At 53.5% G+C, this 13,069-nt stretch overlaps 5 protein-coding genes across 5 annotated transcripts; 3 read left to right on the top strand and 2 right to left on the bottom strand.

Annotated features, from left to right (window-relative positions):
* Nucleotides 1-63: 63 nt before the first annotated feature.
* Nucleotides 64-853, bottom strand: ACRALDRAFT_207391 (uncharacterized protein; the record flags this gene model as incomplete). The annotated part of the gene is made up of 6 exons (XM_071022235.1): nucleotides 64-89; nucleotides 169-250; nucleotides 285-332; nucleotides 371-515; nucleotides 562-606; nucleotides 654-853. 6 exons carry the CDS (start codon nucleotides 851-853, stop codon nucleotides 64-66), a joined length of 546 nt encoding a protein of 181 aa, XP_070877217.1.
* A 455-nt stretch (nucleotides 854-1,308) lies between these two features.
* On the top strand, nucleotides 1,309-3,501 carry ACRALDRAFT_1061412 (uncharacterized protein). The gene is made up of 4 exons (XM_071016425.1): nucleotides 1,309-1,815; nucleotides 1,938-2,425; nucleotides 2,490-2,563; nucleotides 2,748-3,501. Exons 1-4 carry the CDS (start codon nucleotides 1,618-1,620, stop codon nucleotides 3,194-3,196), a joined length of 1,209 nt encoding a protein of 402 aa, XP_070877218.1. The 5' UTR covers nucleotides 1,309-1,617; the 3' UTR covers nucleotides 3,197-3,501.
* A 282-nt stretch (nucleotides 3,502-3,783) lies between these two features.
* Nucleotides 3,784-4,665, bottom strand: ACRALDRAFT_1080135 (uncharacterized protein). The gene is made up of 2 exons (XM_071018983.1): nucleotides 4,368-4,665; nucleotides 3,784-4,274 (listed from the first exon to the last, which is right to left on the bottom strand). Exons 1-2 carry the CDS (start codon nucleotides 4,520-4,522, stop codon nucleotides 3,863-3,865), a joined length of 567 nt encoding a protein of 188 aa, XP_070877219.1. The 5' UTR covers nucleotides 4,523-4,665; the 3' UTR covers nucleotides 3,784-3,862.
* Nucleotides 4,666-5,562: 897 nt separating this feature from the next.
* ACRALDRAFT_1074891 (uncharacterized protein) lies at nucleotides 5,563-7,310 on the top strand. Its single transcript, XM_071018296.1, has 2 exons — nucleotides 5,563-5,905; nucleotides 5,977-7,310. The coding sequence occupies exons 1-2, from the start codon at nucleotides 5,870-5,872 to the stop codon at nucleotides 7,282-7,284; spliced, it is 1,344 nt and encodes a 447-aa protein (XP_070877220.1). The 5' UTR covers nucleotides 5,563-5,869; the 3' UTR covers nucleotides 7,285-7,310.
* Nucleotides 7,311-9,342: 2,032 nt separating this feature from the next.
* ACRALDRAFT_1040242 (uncharacterized protein) lies at nucleotides 9,343-12,455 on the top strand. The gene is made up of 4 exons (XM_071015170.1): nucleotides 9,343-9,902; nucleotides 10,096-10,439; nucleotides 10,545-11,356; nucleotides 11,435-12,455. The coding sequence occupies exons 1-4, from the start codon at nucleotides 9,725-9,727 to the stop codon at nucleotides 12,027-12,029; spliced, it is 1,929 nt and encodes a 642-aa protein (XP_070877221.1). The 5' UTR covers nucleotides 9,343-9,724; the 3' UTR covers nucleotides 12,030-12,455.
* The last annotated feature ends 614 nt before the right edge of the window (nucleotides 12,456-13,069 follow it).

Consider the following 13,069-nt stretch of genomic DNA (forward strand, 5'->3'; position numbering starts at 1 on the left):
AAAGGGACTAAGGTGGTCCACTTCCCGATACTTTATACGGCCCCTGCCAGCTGACAGGGGCCCCTAGCACCTGTTACGTACTGTCTCCACTCGGTTCCGAACAGGCCAATCTAGAGTCGTGAATAGGCCTGTAATTATTCGATAAAGAGGGTAGGGTAAAAGTCACACTAGGAAAGAAAGTATCTTGTTGTACCTGCCCCATTACAGGGGGGCTGGTGGTATCCACTTTGGACCCAGTTTTAAGTGGATGCTACGCCAAGATGTCCGATATTTACCCCTGATACCGTTGTAAACGTGTATCGATCCTCGCCGCGCCGTTCGTCCACCCACCTCTCATCGAACGTTCATGATCACCTCCCTAAACCAGTACATTCTCATGCCATTGCGCGGCAGATGATGATGTTAGGAGTGCCAACACGGTTACATTTTCCAAGCAATTTAACATCGATCGAGGTAGAGCTGGGATTGCGCAGTGAATCACGGAGTACGTTGAAGAAAACAGCAACGGAAAGTTCCTTCGTGGTGTTGTGTGGCTTGCCATGGCCACCACCTCTAACCAACATGATATAGCATTCGCTCGGCTTGTTCGAGGATAAGACTGCATTTCTGGGCAGCCAGGTATTTACTTGAATTACAACGTACCATTCTACCACATTCCCAAGAAAAGGCTTAAGCGGGTTCCAGGGGAAGAAAGCCGAGAGGGGAAGGTGCCGAAGGTGCAGATTGACCCTTCGCCGGAGACTCGACTTTCCGGTAGGCCTCCTGTCCCAAGTCTGGGGTACTGGGGGAGTGCCGCGCTGTAGCGACAATGGGAATTTTGAGGGCGCTGTCTGATATACATCAAATATCTCATCCTGTCATACCGATGGAAAAAAAAAAAAAAAAAAAAAAAAAGAAGACGAAAAGAATAGGCCGGCGAGCAGAGACAAGGGGTGACCAACAGAGTCTATTCTATGGGGGGGCCAGCGGGCTAGTCTGATATGCACTGCGCGTCGAATCAAGAGGGGGTGGTGCGGCAGAATGATGCAGATGCGAGCCGGAAGACGGGACCTAAATGGGTGGTAATGTGACCTTGAGCGGCAGTTCTCCCTAGTCCCCCCTCTTCAAATGGAATGGTTGCTACTATTTGCATGATCTCGTGCGTTAATCCTCTCGAAAATGTCCCTCTCCTTGTAAGGTAGCGTAGCATTCAGGGCGCCTCCGTGACTGTGGACGGCACGCTAGTCTGACCTGAGTGAGGTCGATTCGGCTCCTTATATGTTGTATGTATGTATGTCTCTGTCTCACAGGTAGGCTGAAGTACGTAGGATTGATTCTATTCTGGCCGACAAGTAGATCGCATCCTTCGGCGCATACATACACTCACCATTCATTCATTCATCCATTCATTCGCTCTGTTTCCCTGTTATTACTTGCCTTTTTCCCTCTTCCCGTCATTGGCGACTCGTTTTCTCCTTACTCCTTCTCCGCCGGCCTTCGCCCTCGTCGTCGTCATTGTCCTCGCCGTCTTCTCCTAATTTCTTCCTGTCGACGACATCGAGTACATACCCGGGCCCCCCGCCACCGCATCGGACGTGTCTCTCTCTGCTTACGTCGTCGAGCGACGTACCGCCCATCATGTCCAACCCGGATCCGCCCCAAATGCCCCAAGGCCCAGGCTCAGCGGATGACTATCGAGGGGACCAGTTTCTCGCTTTCCTTATCGTCATGACAGTCATTACAACGGCTTCCATTACCTTGCGGTTCGTGTCACGAGGCTTGGGAAAGACCGGGAGTCGGTTTTGGTGGGATGACTGGACTGCTCTGTTGGCCGTGGTATGTTGTCCATTGCCCATTTACACGCACGAGAGGGGCACTTGTTGTCATCTCCTCAGGAGACGGTGGGGAGGGAAAAAGGCTGGTCAAAACGATGGTTTGCTCTCTAACACGCTTTCTAGCCATTTATCTACGCCCAGCTAGGCTTGTCGTTCGCCATGCTTAACCACGGTCTCGGCTACCACATGTGGGTTGTCATGGATGAGGTGCCAACATTCATGCGCCTCTTGTTCTCGGTATATTTCCTCTACGACGTTGCCCTCTATGTCACCAAACTTTCCGCCCTGCTATTCTTTTCTCGCATCTTCCCCAAGCGCAACAATTCCGCCTGGTGGAACTGGGCCCTCTGGATCACTCATGGCGTCAACACCGCCTGGCTCATCGGCATCATTTTCGGCACCATCTTCATGTGCGACCCCATCGCCAAAGGCTGGGACCCTATGCTCCCCGGCACATGCGGCCCGAACTCGGCTCTCTGGCTTGGAAGCGCCGTTCCCAGCGTTGTCATTGACCTTTTGATTCTGCTCTTGCCTTTGCCCAAGATCTGGGGTCTTCAATTGAGCAAAGCTCGGAAGACCGGCGTCACCCTCATCTTCATCTTGGGTTATTGGTGAGTCTGTTTTGCGGAGGGACCCATGTCGAGTTCCACCATGTGCTAATATCATCGTCTCTAGCGTCATTGTGGTATCGCTCGGCCGATTGATCACCCTTCTCACCAATACGGACGGCTTGAACACTGATGTCACTTGTAAGTCTTCTCTTCTCACCGCCTCCTGCCCCTCCAAAATAAGGCACTTCTCGATACTGGCTCGGTCCCGCACGGACTCTTAGCGCCTGAATTGGCGGCGGCCCGGGCGGCACGGTGATCGCCCAAGCCACTAGTTTAGAGCCACTAGTTTAGGAACGTGCTGACCCTTTCCTTCGCCCCATAGACGAAATCGTTCCCGTCAGCATGTGGGTCTCCGCCGAAGCGCCCATTACCCTCCTCTGTATCTGTCTCCCCGCCATGTTGCCCCTCGGCCGGCACATCGTGAAGACGTACCTTTCGCAATGGGTCAGTCAGGTCACTTCGCTCATTAGCACCCGCGGCGCAAATACCCGCGGCGGCACCCTTCGAAGCAAGAGCGGCGACTTCACCTCCAACACCGCCCCCGTCTCCTATAACCTACACGTGCGTACGGGCAAGTCGTCGCGGAGCACTTTCGGCTACGGCGCGGGCGAGAGCGACAGCGTCGTCTCGGATGGCAGCAACCGCGGCATGCTACATATGCAGGAGCATACCGCAAGTGCTCTCGGCGAGCCGGGGATGTTCAGAGACGATATGCCCAGCCGGGCTATCCGTGTGGATAATGAAATTGTGGTCGACCGACGATACCACTGATACGCCGAAGAGGGCTTTTGGAGTTTTTTCGATGATTTTCATTACTTTCTGTTGTACTATTGGATGACAGGGCGCCGGGAAAAGAGCTCCCATCTGTACATGTTCTTTGATCCATTATGAATAGCCGGGCGTTCTTACTTTCCCATTTGGTTCTTGGGGTTCATAGTCTGCCTCGATGGTCACGGTTGTAAATGCAATACGCGTGTCGAGTCGGAAATTGAAGAGGCCGATGTCGCAAATGTAGAACCGTTACACGACACGACGTGGAGAGGAGCGACATGCGACCCACTTTCCCCTTATTACTCAAAAACCAGCCAATGTAAAGATAGATTTTCTAAGATATTTATAGTACCTAGGTACCTTATGCATTCCTGCCAGCCAATAGAGATTCCAGTTTAACGGTCGGTCGGGCAAGCGGAGATAACACTAAGAGAAGTATAGCTCCGCTTAGCTCAGATTGGTGGGAAAAGCAAGACATCAAGACAACGACCATTACCGCCTTGGCAGTGGAAAGTACCGAGGCACAGACGTTTGCTGACGCTAACAAATCCAGTCGCGGATCAGAATTGTTCGGCTCTCTCTTGCGAACAAAACTAATTATCATGTGCTCATTACCTGCGGCTGTCTTGACATGCCTACGGAATAGAAACATACAACGTACCCTCTTCAGTCCCACCTCGAGTCAGCATTGACCTGATCCAGCAGCGAAACCCAGCGATACCCGGCCACGGTGTGCACGATCCCAATAAACTCCGTCTTGGACATCTTCTCTGCCACCTCGCGCCACGTCGCTTCATCCAGAGGCCCGTTGAGCGAGGTCAAGATGCGACCAAGGCGGTAGGCCAACGCCTCCTCGTCGCTCAGGTCCCGCGGCACCTTGCCCGCGACGCCATCCTCAAACTGCTCAGGCGTCAAGCCAACCTTTTGTGCGACCTGGCGGTGGCACATAATCACATAGGGGACCCGGAGGACCGAGGCTAGCCCCAGAATGGCGAGTTCCCTGTTGCGCGGCTTCACGTCGGACGTGTAGATGGACTTGGCTACTTCGAAGAATTGCTGCGCCACGCCAGGTGTATAGCTGCAGAGGGGGAGAAGGGGAGAAATAAATGGTCAGCCTCTTGGGGCATTTTCCCAGCGGGAAAGGGAGCGTCTCTTTTAAGACTTTAGTTACCTCAATGCGGCGTAACATCCAAGCAACGTGTTCCCTGGCTCATCAACCCAGGGAAACGGGGGGTCACCGCTGTGCATCTTGGACAAGGCATCTTGTATGACCTGCTTTGCTTCTGAGCCGCCGGGTGCTTCATCGATAGGAAACCGAGGCGCCATGGTTGAGAAGAGAAGGTACGTAGTTAGCAACGATACTGGTGTAGATATTGCGACAGCGCAGCGTTGCTGTACAACGTAAATGAGAGGCGAGAGGTGGCCGTGTTTGTGGAACTGCTCGTCGAATCAAAAGCCGGATGGTTTTTCTAGAAAATTGTCTGGAAGGAATTAGGGTCGAGTGAAGATGACAAGGAGCTTTTTCTCCATAGCAATCGGATCCCGGGAAGAAAGGCGACGGCAGTCGATACTTCGTCCCGTTGGAGTAAAGTAACATGACGCGGGTGATTGACTGTATCTAGAAGTTACGGAGCACCTAATTCAGGCAGTGGTGTACAACGTATTCGTATAGGCGGAGAGGTGGCACGTTTGAACGGAGATACCTTCGAATACATGCGAAGCACATCACTATCACACGAGTACGTTGGGTGTGGATAATTACCTTGACTGGCTGCGCCCGGAACACTTCCAGTGGTACGGAGCAATCAAGAATCAATTATCCATCCACTCGACATGATGCTTCTCAAAACAACAGATGGTTCTGATTTGGCAACAAGCCTAGATACTATATACCGCCTCAGGTTGTACGAAGTAGGGCCGGAGACCGGTACCTGTGCATTTCATGGTAAGAAGTATCAAGTCTTGATTATCAGACGTACTCTGTACTTCGGACGAAGTATATACCTACAACGTAATTACTAGCTTCCCGATGATCCGGCTCCACGAGGTTGCCACTGTGAGTGGGGTACTGGGACACAATGCACCAATCGGTAGGGACCTACTTCGTACTTAGTAAGTTCTTACCCTATATGTACCTACGTTGTACGTTGTACGACTACTGCACCTTTCTCTCTAGCTGAATCCTTCGCCAATATCACATCCAGATTTACCGCCTCCTTCCAATTGTGCTCTGGGCTTCCTGTAATGCAACCTGAAATGCATAGAGAAGTGGACATGACACTGAATGCAGGCTGTCCAATGGGGACGACACGACTATGCACATTTTTATCCAGGCTCATGGGTTGACATGCCGGTTGCCACAGGGTCGGATCTGCAAGTTGACGATGTCCCATACGGACTTGACATTTCGAAGGCCAGGGACTCGTCGATTGCTGTGACACCAACTACCAGTAGCTCTAACCCCGCGTTACAGCAGACTTCGAAGCTCAAGTCGAGTCGGCCAGGCTAAGGAGCGGTCAGATCAAGACGGGACGAAAGGGTGTCCTCGGTGTGTGCTCGGGCTGTCCTCACGTTTCAATCCGTCATCTCTGCCCTTGCCCCATAAACTCGATTCTCGGAGCACCAACGCAGCATAGCAAGGCACAGGCTGAAGGTTAGCCAGCACATTCAGCTATGGAACCAGACAAGAAGCAATTGAAGGTGGTGATTGTGAGTCCTGACCATAGTAAGCATGGATCGGTTATCCCAGCCGAAAACCCCACTGACGTTGATGACTGCAGCTAGGCGGCTCGCTTGCGGGGCTGATGTGCGGCGTCGCCTTGAAGCACGCAGGGCACGAAGTGACGATCTTTGAGAAAGAAGGCCACGTCCGCCAGAGCCATATGGCCGGCGTGTGTCTCGGACTCGACGCAGAGCGTTTCCTCGAACGCCACGACCGGCTCAGCAACAGCTTTTCCCACCGATGCCTCCGTATCCAGGCCCTGAAGAGCGACGAGACAGTCCGCATCTTCGTCAATGCGCGCCGGGACATCACCAACTGGGACACGTACTACTTCCGCCTCCGCTCCAACTTTGACGGATACAAAAGCTCTTCCTACCCCACCCCGCCGCAAGAGTCGGCGACGGACGGCCCGGCCACGTATAACGCCCGTAAAGAGGTTGTGGACCTCACGCGGACCGGCGATGGCGAAGATACCAAACTGATCCTGTCTGTATTGGATCACGAGACGCGGGATGTGTCGAAAGTGGAAGCCGATCTCGTAGTCGGGGCGGACGGGCCCGACTCGTTCGTCCGAGCCAAGTACATTCCCGAATCGAAGCGGCAATACGTAGGATACATCGCGTGGCGGGGCACCGTGCCCGAGAGCGAGGTGTCGGAGGCGACGCGCAATGTCTTTAGGCGTAGCGTGACGATCCATCTCATGGATCGGCATCACTGCCTCGTCTACATGATCCCCGGGGTGGATGGTTCTCTCGAGAAGGGCCAGAGGTACCTCAACTTCCTCTGGTACACCAACGAGACGCCCGAGGCGCTGGACGAGATCCTGATGGACGGTATCGACGGCCACCGCCACCATAACATCGTGCCGTCTGGGCGCGTCCGGCAGGACATCTGGGACGCCCGTTTGGAGGTGGCCAAGTTGATTCCGCTGCCCGGCCCGTTCCTCGAGGTCATCACGAAGATCAAGAGACCTTTCATCCAGGTCATCACCGAGTTCATCTCGCCGCGGGCGTCGTTTGAGGATGGCAAGGTGCTGCTGATGGGCGACGGTCTGTCCCTGTATCGGCCCCACACGGCTTTCAGCGGGACCCAGGGGGCATTTCACGCGCTCAAAGTCGAGGAGTACGTCGCGGGCAAGATCTCGGCGCAAGAGTACGAGGAGAAAGCTCTCCGGTATGCGCGGCTGCACTGGTCTCAGAGCATTTGGTATGGGCATTTCTACCAATCCAGTAAATGGACGGCATTGAAATCTGCGTTTTACTATTGGTTTCACTGCGGCATAGACCGGATCAAATCATGGTGGACGGGCGAGGAACGGTTACTGCGCGGGTGGTCCAAGGTGGTAGAACAGTACGACGACGAATAAGGGGCTCCTTTTTTCCCCCTTTTTTGGTTGGCCTTCTTCATTTGGTGTCCGTGACGAGATGATGGTTTCATGTGTAAGATTTTGCTTCCGCCTCGATTTTGAGCCCCGTCGAAAGCAAGTGGACATGCAGTTTATGTCTGCAAGCGACGGCGACACGGCGAATTGGCGTGCATTCACCAACGACACGAGCATCAGTCTGCTCATGGTTAATTGCCAAACTGAAACATCAAAGGGCTGCTGTTGGCGGTCATTTCTGATAACACAGTTGGTCTACAGCCAAGATACCAGCATGTACGAAGTACGGGCTATGTTGTTGGCAGAAGGCATTACATACTCTGTGCTACCACGACGTTGGGTGTTGGGTCACACCTCAGCCTCCAGCACGGTACGGTGGGTGGTCTCACGTCAGCAGGCAGACAGACCACAGGAACAGGTTGGTAGGAGGGTTTTTCGAAAGGGGGTCTCGCGCATCGGCCGTTGGATTGCATGATATCAGGGAGCCTATGAAACTAGGCAATAGACCGACCTGGTTTATTCAGAGGCGTATTGGAATGGCACAACATGAAAACGCCCTGTTCTGCACATGGAGCACAACGTAGCAGTTTGTTCAGGTACGGACATGCAATGCACTCCTTCATTGACGGTTTATCGACCATTGGATGATCCCACACTAATCGCCATCTGGAAGGTCGGGATGCGGGATGAATGAATACGTTGTATGCTTGAAAACTACAGGTACCATGTACGTTGTACACGAGGTACAGCAAGTCAACACAAATGTCGAGCCAATGTACCTCTTTACGCCTGCTATTGGCGTGGAACTGTAAGTACATTTGCTCGTCAGTTTTGTCCAATTATTGTACCTCTACGGAGTTGGTAACATACCAGCGGGCCGGGACACCGTCCGAAACCGCCGCCGTTGGCGGCCACTCGGACCACCGCTGCACAGTGTACGAAAAAAAGGGGGTGGCAGTATATACGTACACATGTCTTCACTGTCGTTTTTATTATGCCAGTGGCGCCGCCCAGAGCTCAAGCGCAATGGTTGCTCTAATAGCGATTGCGACAAGACAGATTATTGCAATGAGAAAGGGTGAGGGAGAGTGGGAGAGAACGGGAAGTGGTATTGGATCCTTTTGACGATTCAAGGCGTCGGGGGATTGGAATCGTTCGCAGCCAGCAGGTACAATACGTTGGATGCCAAGCCATTGTATGGCACGGGTCTTTTGAAACGAGATGAGCTGTTTGCTTTCTTTGTACGGACTTTTCGTACGGCGTGCGAAGGATTTGAGGGGAGGCAGACCTTGGGACATTGGCTATGCGTCCAACGTACATCGTAGTGCATATAATAGTAAGCTGACCCAACACCTGCGTCGTATTTAACCTGCCTTTAAGCTTTGAAGATCTCCACTGGACCTAGCCCCGCCCATGCTACGGCCCCTCGCCAAGCTCGCTGTAGGTACAATACAACGTAAGTACTGAGTACTTGGTGTACGTTGTACAGGGGTATGCTCACGGACCCCTGATCCCCCACTCGCCAGGTACCCGCGCCAGGCCAAGCCCACCCTTCGCCTTGCAGGGTCACAACCACAACGTACGGTATGTACTTATTGTACAACGTATCGCATGTTATTCGTACTGTATTTGATCTACGTTGTAGATGTACTTTGTAATGCCGATTGGTGTTTACGAATAAGGGGGATTGGGTCATCGGACTATCGCGACACATACTGCGACTCTAACGGTTCCCCCCGGGGATCGCGAACCCATGTTGGCGTGTTGGTCTGCTGTCTGTCGTCTGTTGGTCGCTTTTCCCGTTATTCATTGAAAAGTCCCATGCGGCATGAATATCAAGAGCAGCCTATAGCCCATTTTCCTCCGGTCTGAAGAGTTGTAAGAAATGCGCGTGTGGGTGGTGTGTTGCATTCTCTGATTCCCATTCTCTTCCTTTCTTTTCCTCTCCTCGTCTCTCCGTCTTTTTCCCCTTAATTATTCTTTTTTTTCTTTGGCAGCGCACAGTAGCATTGTGACGGTTCCATCGTCCTGGCCGCCCCCCCTCCAACAGCCTCTCTGCATTGTCATCTACCAACCAAAACGCACATACTGAGCTGTCTCGGCCAACCCCCTCCTTGTTGTTACCTTGCCACGAGGGCAGTCGCAAACCGACCAATTCACCAGCCAAAGGAAGACGCTGCCGATCCGTTTTACGCGCCATTGGAGTCGTTACAGTCATTACAGTTGGTACAGTCCTTACTACAGCCGTTCATTACAGCCGACACGGCCTTTACACGCGCAAAGGGGCCCCCGTTGTCTCAGCGGCCTGGAGGGACCAAAAACAGCGCAAGACGCATAGCTGTCTTTGCTTTCGTTGGTCTTGGGGTCGCACTTGCCTGCGTGTACCTTTTAACTCCAGTCCAGGAGTCCCTGGGCGTCATTCATCATGCTCGCCTTCCCCTCAACTTCACCCCGCCTCTCCTGGCACCTCGTCCTCCAAGCGCTTCTCGTCTTGCCTTTTTTCAGCCTCAACGTTCTCGTCTCGGCACAACCAATTACAATGGCCGGAATCTTCAGTCGTCTTCCCTGCGGCCTCGATGAGGTGGACGTCATTATTGCTGGAGGTAAGCTCTGGCCTTGTCTCCCTCTATTCCTCTCCCCCTTTTTCACTTGAGCGAGCCACAATGTCACGGGGAAGACAGCAAAAGACAGGATATACACACGAAAGACAGGGAAACAAGAAGGGAAAAAAAGAACCACGACCATGCAGAAGACGAAAAAGCAACCGCTCATGTGCTTATACTGACCTGGCTATAGGTGGCACTGCTGGCCTTGTTGTCGCCGCTAGACTGAGCGATGCGGACCCGAATCTTTCCATCCTGGTCATCGAGCGTGGCCAAAACAACTTCAATGACCCTTCGATTGTCCACCCGATCCTCTTCCTGAGCCACATGATGCCCACCAGCAAGACCACTCTCTTCTACCAAGGCAGCAAGGAAAGCGAGCTCAATGACCGGGAGCTCGTGGTGCCTTCGGGCGGTGTACTGGGCGGTGGATCGTCCATCAACCTGTTGACCTACAGCCGTGCTCAACGGCAAGACTTTGACGATTGGGGTGTTCCTGGCTGGAAGGCCGATGACATGATCCCCTACTTGCGTAAGGTGCGTGCCAACGGCCTGTCATTTTTTGTTCCCTTGTCCTTTTTGATGTTTTCGCTTCTTTGCTCCGCCTGTGTATAAGCAAAACTAACGGGGCCTGAGAGTTAGCTCGAGACCTACCACGGTCCAGGCGCGTCAAGCACCCACGGCGACAGCGGTCCCATTCAGGTCTCCCGTGGTCCCTTCGAGGCTGTTACCAGCTCGGAAGAGGACTTCCTCCAAGCCGCTGCCCAAGTCGGTTGGTCCGAGGTTCCCGACTTGCAGGACCTCGACACGAACAACGCTTTCTCGCGAAACATGCGCTTTATCGGTCCCGACGGCAAGCGACAAGACTCGGCCCACACTTATCTGCATCCTCGCCTCCAGGACGGTAATCACCCTAACCTGCACGTTCTTACCGAGCATCTCGTGGTTCGAGTCGTGTTCGAGGGCAAGAAGGCCGTCGGTGTCGAGTTCCAGCCCAACCCGCTGTTCCGTGAGGACGGTGACACCACCGTCAGGACTGTCAGGGCCAGGAAGCAAGTGATCCTCTCCGCCGGCGCCCTCGGTACTCCCCTCGTGCTCGAGCGATCCGGCATTGGCCATCCCAAGTTCCTCACTCGCGCCGGCATCAAGCCTGTTTCTCCGCTCCAAGGCGTCGGCGAAAACTACCTGGACCACCACCTGCTCACCCACCCATACAGGTCGAGCCTGCTCCCCAACGAGACGGTCGATGCCATCTACGGCGGTCGGATCGACCTCAACGAGTTGTTCCAGACGAACGCCCCTATTCTCGGATGGAATGCGGCCGACGTTACCTCTAAGCTGCGCCCGACCGAAGAGGAGGTTGCTGCTCTTGGTCCCAAGTTCCAGGAGGCCTGGAATCGGGACTACCGGGATAAGCCCAACAAGCCGCTTATGATCATCACTTCTCTCAATGGGTGAGTAGTAGTAGTGCACACCATGTCTCGGAGATGATGGGGGTTAGAAGAGACGTTTTCTGACTCGTTTTTGATCAGCTTCCCGGGCGACCCGACCGGCCTCCCCGTCGGTCAGTATCTGTCGGTGTCGACCTTCACCGTGCACCCTTATTCCCGCGGGCATATCCACATCACTGGCCCCGGCGCCACGGACCCGTACGACTTTAAGACGGGCTTCTTCACCGACCCCGATGGTGTCGATATCAAGAAGGCCATGTGGGCCTATAAGAAGCAGCGCGAAATCATGCGCCGCCTGAAGGCCTACCGGGGCGAATACGCCCCCGGCCACCCTCCCTTCAAGAAGTGCTCGGGTGCCGCCCTCATCGAGACGGATGGCCCGCTGACCGACGTCGAGGATATCATCTACACGCCCGAGGACGACGCGATTCTCGAAAAGTGGATTCGTCAAAACGTCGGCACGACGTGGCACTCGATGGGCACGGCCAAAATAGGGTCCCGCGATGACAATGGGGTCGTCGACGCGAGCCTCAGCGTCCATGGTGTTGAGAGACTGAAAATCGCCGACCTCTCCATCCCTCCCGCGAACGTGGCTGCCAATACCGGCAATACTGCGTTTGCTATTGGCGAGAAGGCGGCTGACATAATCATCAAGGAGCTTGGCCTCGGCAACTAATTTGCGATAAGATTGTCGTTTTTTTTTTTCTTTTTTTTTTCTCCGTTTTTGTCTGGAAGCGACAGTGTTGTTCCCATTCGCGCGGCAATTTTGTCGTTGGAAGCCTTCTTGCTCCCTTCTTCTCTCCTGGACTCTCAAAGGAATGGAACAAAGAATGACGGTACTAGCCTGCATTGAACCTTACCGGTGATCTATTTCATGAATATACCGCCCGCGTATACTTGGACACATGGCCGGCTTTATTCATTGTTGCTCTTTGTCAAATATATCCAAGCTCTGGAGGTGCTCCCCTTTTTTCACGTCTCGGGGCATTTTGCAACTACATTTTGTAGTCAACATGTCGCGACCCATCTACTAATTCTAATATACCTGGTTCAGTGGCACGATTTCATCCTCGACAGTGACAATGGAAGAGGACATATATCCAATGGTCAATCTCGTGCTTTGTAAACAAATCATCGAGCACATGACCATGCTCTTCTAAATTCCTTACTGTTCGCTAAGGAGGTCCGCAGAAACTCGCGCCCCTGTGCCTCCTCGCTACGCCGCCGCAACCGGGAGGCGTTAGTTCTGGGTCTACGTATCACGATGAAGCCACCACCCCGCCCAGAGGATGGTGGACAAGGTACTCTGCTCCCGGACCGTAGTTTATCCCATTCCGCGTTTCTCGTTCCGCTTCTCCGTTTTATAGAACCAGTGAAAATATGCTGGGCACGTGTTTGGCATTCTCGATATTACGGTAGTCTAGAAGTAGCCAGGGCATTGATTTGAATATCATGGGCCTCTCTTCAAGATCCTCTTTGTGGACTCTTCCCACTCGAGTCCCTTTAGCCACTTCCTTTCTCCTAGCCCGAGGGAACTCCGACACTCTCAGCCCTCACGCATCACCAACCAAGTCTCGGGAGAGTGTCAAGGACGGGCTCTTTCAAAGTCGAGTCGGCGCGCCAAGGGACTGAAATATTGCATAACAACAAATGAAGAATGCGGGCCTTCATTTCTTTCTGCCATTTTGCGCTTTTACGTACAGTCCCCGGGGAAAG

This window comes from Sodiomyces alcalophilus (assembly GCF_042370955.1).
Source record: "Sodiomyces alcalophilus JCM 7366 unplaced genomic scaffold ACRALscaffold_2, whole genome shotgun sequence".
Classification (NCBI taxonomy): Eukaryota; Fungi; Ascomycota; class Sordariomycetes; order Glomerellales; family Plectosphaerellaceae; genus Sodiomyces; species Sodiomyces alcalophilus.